Genomic DNA, 6000 nt, shown 5'->3' with positions numbered 1-6000 from the left:
TCCTTGAGTGATCCCTTAAGATCTTAACTCCAAGGATATAACTCGTTTCTCCTAAATCCTTCATCTCAAAGACAAAGGATAACCATTCTTTAATGGCGTTGATCATCTCCAAGTTGTTTCAGCCAATAAGATGTCATCTACATATAAGGACAAAATCAAGAACCCATCTCTTGTCCTTTGGACATATACACAATGGTCTTCCTCCATCATGGTCAAACCTATGGAGGTGACAGATTCATGAAACCGTAGATACCATTGTTTAGACGATTGCTTGAGACCATATATGGATTGTTTGAGACGGCACACTTTGCCCTTCTGCCCTTCAGTAACAAAACCGATGAGTTGATCCATGTATATCTCCTCATCTAGTTCTCCATTGAGAAATGTTGTCTTGACATCCATCTAGTGTAGCTCAAGATCTAAATGAGCAACGATGGCTAGAATCACGCGAATAGAGTCAAATCTCACCACAAGAGAAAATGTCTCTAAGAAATCCACACCCTCCATTTGGGTGTAGCCCTTTGCGACCAGCCGGGCCTTATACTTGTCGATCGATCCATCAGCTCGATGTTTGACTTTCAAGACCCATTTGTTGCCAATCGCCTTTCTATTTAGTGGAAGATCAACAAGTTCCCACACCTTATTCTTATCCATCGAGTCCATTTCCTCTTTCATAGTGATCAACCATTGATCTTGGTTTAGGGAGGTTAAAACTTCTTCATAAGAAGTTGGCTCAATGTCATCCGACATGGGACACATAAGTACCCTTCCCTCAATGTCATCAAAATGACAACAAGGGATAAGCTCACGTTGGCTACATCGAATTACTTGAGTCTCCAAGGTACTGTCTATGGCTACACTCCCACTAATTGCAGGAATCCTCTCACTAACCAAAGGCACTTCCTCTTATAACAAATGATTTGAAGTCAAATAGTACCAAAGCAAAAAATCCTCATAGAGCTACTAAAAATGGTAAGCTTTCTATTTTGCCACCCAAGCAGTGTAATTTGGGTGAAATTCATTATATATCACCAAATTAGCAGTAATACTGTTCATTAGCCATCTTGAATTGATCCAGTAATGTAATTTGGCCAAATAATAGCTAGTTTTATCCCTAAACTTTTCTTTGACTTGAATTGATATGTCATTGATCTTACTAGAACTCTTACTTCTACACCACCTAAATATTTGTGAGGCCTGATTCTAAGATAAACCAAGGTATATGGTCTTGTGCATCTTTAAGGAAGAGAGAACTTCAGTAAATCATCTGTCTAACCTCCTCTGTCTGTTACTTTCCATGCATCCTACATCAGTGATGAGAGGCAAAAGCAAAACAAAACGAAGTTAGTTTAGTGCAAATTCTCTCATAAAACATGGTTTAGGGAGGCCAAGAGATTGATATACATTCTTTTGCAGCTTTAGGAAGAGAGAATTTCAAAAAGTCACTCTCCCCAACCTCTTATACAAATCCTTAAAGAATCTGCGAGAGGGAGTCACATGGGTGATATTCATCACACTGGTTTTTATAACAAATTGAACACTTTTTTCTTTCATCGTCAAAGAAAGTTCAATCAGTCATAGTCTCTGACTCTAACCTATGTTCAAAGACTTAAAACAGAATTGGTTGGTAGGCTGGGTGTGTTGGATATATCTACTTAGCAAAAAGAATGGCATCTATAGGTAATTTTAAGGTTGAAAGATTCTGAGAAACTAAGGCAAAAGGGGCTATATGCAAGTCAAGACTCCAAAGTGGCAAAGGGAAATGGCATAGTAGCTAATTCTTTATGTATTGTGAGTTATTACCTACACATGTACGTACCAATAACATATTCTATAATTGGAATAAACAAACGGAGCCTCCCATAAGGCTTATCATTAGAGAAAGACCTTCAAAGATTCATTCTTGTAATTATTGTTGGTCGGTTGTCTATTTAATTTGAAATTTTATCTTTTGTTTGGTTTTTGATATCCACGCATTTAATCAAATAAATTCTTTCTGTTACCGAATTGCTTGCTCCATACCGTGCTACAGAAATATATCGATCTCGAATGGGTCAAAGAGAAACCAGTAAAAAGGAGTAAGTTTTTGTTACTACAATGGGCTATTGCCTTTGTCTTTTTTATGCCAAAATACCTCTTATCTAAGGTGAAAGATTGATTAGAAGCACAAAAAACGGGATCGTTCTATTTGACAGACAAAATCCTAATCACATGCTGTCAACTTCCCTATTTAAACCCCCTCCATCCTTCTAACCCCCTCCACACACTGCTTCAAGACAAACTTTCACATTCTATTCTTTTCTCTTCTTCTCCTCCTTCCTTAGTCGCTACCTTTGTCTACAACTTGGAAGGTGGAAGATTAATTTATCGTATCCTTCCTTTCTCTTCTCTGTCTAATCATCTTGAAGTACTGCCTTGAGCACAGCTTTTCCATCTTCAACATATACCAACAATGATCAATCAAACTAGTCTAGATCAGGAAAACTTCTTTTCTGGGCGGTGTACACTGGTAAATGGACCTGTCATTGTCGGGGCAGGCCCCTCGGGGCTGGCAGTTGGCTCAGGGCTGAAGCAACAAGGTGTGCCATTCATAATCCTTGAAAGGGCCAACTGCATTGCCTCACTTTGGCAAAACCACACATACGACCGCCTGAAACTACACCTCCCCAAGCAATTCTGTCAACTACCCTACTTCCCATTTCCGGAGAACTTCCCAGAATACCCCACAAAGAATCAGTTCATCGACTATCTTGAATCATATGCGAGGCACTTCGACATTGATCCAAGATTCAATGAGACTGTGGAGTCAGCTAAGTATGATGAGACCTGTGGCCTGTGGAGGGTCAAGGCCAATGCAAGTACCGATGGTTTTTCAAGGGGAGAGGTCGAGTACATATGCCGCTGGCTGGTGGTGGCCACCGGTGAGAATGCAGAGAAGGTGGTGCCAGAATTAGAAGGCCTGGAAGAGTTTGGTGGCCCTGTGGTGCATGCCTGCGAGTACAAGTCCGGTGAAGCTTATCAAGGAAAGCAGGTCCTAGTAGTTGGTTGTGGCAACTCGGGCATGGAGGTTTCCCTTGATCTTTGCCACTACAATGCAATTCCATCAATGGTGGTCCGCAGCTCGGTGAGTCGTCAATTCTCTCAGCTACTGAGTATCTTCTAGTTCCTCATAACCTGCGAGCACCCCAAATTCTAACTGGCTCTACCCTTACTTCAATCAACAGGTTCATGTCTTGCCAAGAGAAGTCCTGGGGAAATCAACTTTTGATCTAGCTGTTCGGCTGATGAAATGGCTGCCAGTTTGGCTAGTTGACAAAATATTACTGGTTATTTCAAGGTTGCTTCTCGGGAACTTAGAGAAGTACGGACTGAAAAGGCCATCTATAGGCCCTTTACAGCTCAAAAACATTGAAGGAAAGACCCCTGTGCTGGACATCGGTTCCGTGGCAAAAATTAGATCTGGTGGCATCAAAGTAGTGCCTGGCATCAAGAGATTCTCACGCGGTAGGGTCGAGCTTGTCAATGGGGAAAATCTTGAGGTTGATTCTGTTATTCTGGCAACCGGCTACTGCAGCAATGTCCCTTCTTGGTTAAAGGTGGGAGAAACATAAACGTTACTTATTTCTTTTGGAGATATATCTCTATTTATGGATTCATGTGACAGTTATGGAAGTTGGTTCCTGTAGATTCTCTGTTCCTATCCTGCTTCTGATCAGGTTGTTGGATTCTGTCATGCTTGTTTTTCAACCAATATTTTAAAATGTGTTTCGATTAGAAGTTTCTTCCAATGTGTTCTTTCCATAATTAGAATTGGCTTTCCAAGAAATACTGGTAAGAAAGATAAAGGGGCAGAGATGTTTTGGACTATTTTCTCTGTAACAAAAGTGAATTGCCTTTTATGTCCCTGCTGCCCATTTGTACTGCATGGTTATATTACTTGGGAGTACCTTTCCCAGAGAAGAGGCTAAACTTGTTTGTTTGGTTTTCAGGAAAATGATTTCTTTTCCAGAAATGGGTTTCCCAGATCCCCATTCCCAAATGGGTGGAAAGGCAAAGCTGGGCTATATGCAGTTGGCTTCACAAGAAGAGGTCTCTCTGGTGCATCAATGGATGCCATTAGAGTGGCAAATGACATTGGCAAGAACTGGAATGAAGAAACAAAGCACAGCAAGAAGCATTCTGTCACTGTTGCCCGGCATCGGCGCCGCCAATCACATTGCTAATCAACTGTTTTTCAAATTTTTGGCTGCTAATCAGGGTGTCCTCTTTTTGGTTTTCTAGTTCTATAGATGGCAACTGACTGATGGAAACTCAGATCAGGTGGTGTACAAATAACGTAATAAGGAGGAGGAACATAGAGACAAAAAAAGCATCCCTCTCCAAGAAAATGCCAATGGCTTGGGCATTTTTGTACAAAGGAAGATGAGGATTTTTCGTTTTTTCTAGTTTCAAGTCTCTGTACATCTATATTCAGATAATCCAAGAGAAATGAAAATGACCATCTCTAAATTCAATCCAAGACCCAAGTGGCCATTCAAATTTTCGAAGACAAATAATAATAATAAGACATCCCTCCATATTCTCAATTTGGTTTTGTTCCACCTAGTCATTAACACAACATATGGGCTCTATCTCCTAGCATGGTCCACCCAGGGCCCATTAAATATAGGTGGACCCTCTGTCCAATATACCCCAACATCACTATTCTCTTCAATGTGATAAGAGACTCTTGACTTGGTTTTGCTTAGGAACTGTTCACAGAAACCTCCAAAATCTCCATGTTGCCATGCACATGGATAGAGCCCACAATAGTAAGGAGAAGAAGAAGAAGAGGAAGATGAAAGAGATCTCATTCTCAAACACAAACAGTCTTTGGTGAAGTATCCTAAGCCTTGGGCATATTATATATATATATATATGAGAATTCACTCACTCTACATTTTGTTTTAATTTTTTTTCCCATTTGTGAATTAAGCTAGATCGGCCAAAATGGTCCATGCAAAAATTGTCGACCAAATTTAAGACCATGTTGTAGACTCCCAACAGTCTGCACATGTATCTAGGCAGCCAGTTGACACCTCTCTAGGTGTAAATGCCTTCAATTTCATTGGATCAGCCACATTTTTCTTCACAACTTCTTTCCATAGAATTCATGTGAACTCCTTCTCACCATAAATTCCTGCCTTCAGAGTCAAAATATACCCAACAACTAAAAATCAAGGAAAATGCAGCAGAAGCATTCATCATCAAGTTTACACTCATCAATACCAAATACCTCAAAACCCCCACAGGGTTGATTGAAAAAAAACTAATTTCCAATATCCCTTCTTGACAGCTGTAGCTCATATGATCAACTTACCAAACTTAGTTTATTATTTGTTAGCAGACAATAAAGTAGAAAGTGAGGGTGTGTAGCACACTTACTGTAAAAAGGGATGGTTCTGTAATTTACTATTACCATCTTTGTATAGTTTAACTAAAAAGTTATCGATTTGTATAGTATTTTTATAAAGCATGATTAAGGTTATGTACAAAAATGAGTTTTTGGACTCTCAAAAAATAGACTTATGTAATAGTAACACAATTTTATCTATTTATATATTTGCATACTTTATCTTTGATACAAGTATAAATTCAACATTCAACCATCCTTCCACATTATAAGTATTGTCAAATCACGTATAATTGTTGTCTTAAATTTATTATTTTGCTGTATCATTCACAATCATCTCTTAGACCCAGATTCCATCATCGCCCCCTTTCTTATTTCTTTCTAAACTATGTTCTTTCGACTTCGGCGCGGGTGGGGTAAGGGGGGGAAGAAACCAAGAACAACTCGCAAGATGGATGCAACTGTGCCTGCTAGAAATGCAATAAAATCAAATTAATGTAAACAGCGGGCTTCAGACATATTTATTAGCTGCCCACTGATCCAACAACACTAAGTCTTCACTCATGTACACAAGAAGTCAAAAGAACATTTCACATAGAAAAACAGAG

At 39.5% G+C, this 6000-nt stretch overlaps 2 protein-coding genes across 2 annotated transcripts; one reads left to right on the top strand and one right to left on the bottom strand.

The window, feature by feature from the left end:
• Positions 1 to 402: 402 nt before the first annotated feature.
• On the bottom strand, positions 403 to 750 carry LOC127799120 (uncharacterized mitochondrial protein AtMg00820-like). Its single transcript, XM_052332864.1, has one exon. The coding sequence runs from the start codon at positions 748 to 750 to the stop codon at positions 403 to 405; it is 348 nt and encodes a 115-aa protein (XP_052188824.1).
• A 1540-nt stretch (positions 751 to 2290) lies between these two features.
• On the top strand, positions 2291 to 4460 carry LOC127800352 (probable indole-3-pyruvate monooxygenase YUCCA3). The gene is made up of 3 exons (XM_052334923.1): positions 2291 to 3124; positions 3225 to 3596; positions 3990 to 4460. Exons 1-3 carry the CDS (start codon positions 2453 to 2455, stop codon positions 4221 to 4223), a joined length of 1278 nt encoding a protein of 425 aa, XP_052190883.1. The 5' UTR covers positions 2291 to 2452; the 3' UTR covers positions 4224 to 4460.
• The last annotated feature ends 1540 nt before the right edge of the window (positions 4461 to 6000 follow it).

This window comes from Diospyros lotus, chromosome 4 (assembly GCF_014633365.1).
Source record: "Diospyros lotus cultivar Yz01 chromosome 4, ASM1463336v1, whole genome shotgun sequence".
NCBI classification, from domain to species: Eukaryota; Viridiplantae; Streptophyta; class Magnoliopsida; order Ericales; family Ebenaceae; genus Diospyros; species Diospyros lotus.
This window is presented reverse-complemented; position numbering and strand designations above follow the sequence as displayed.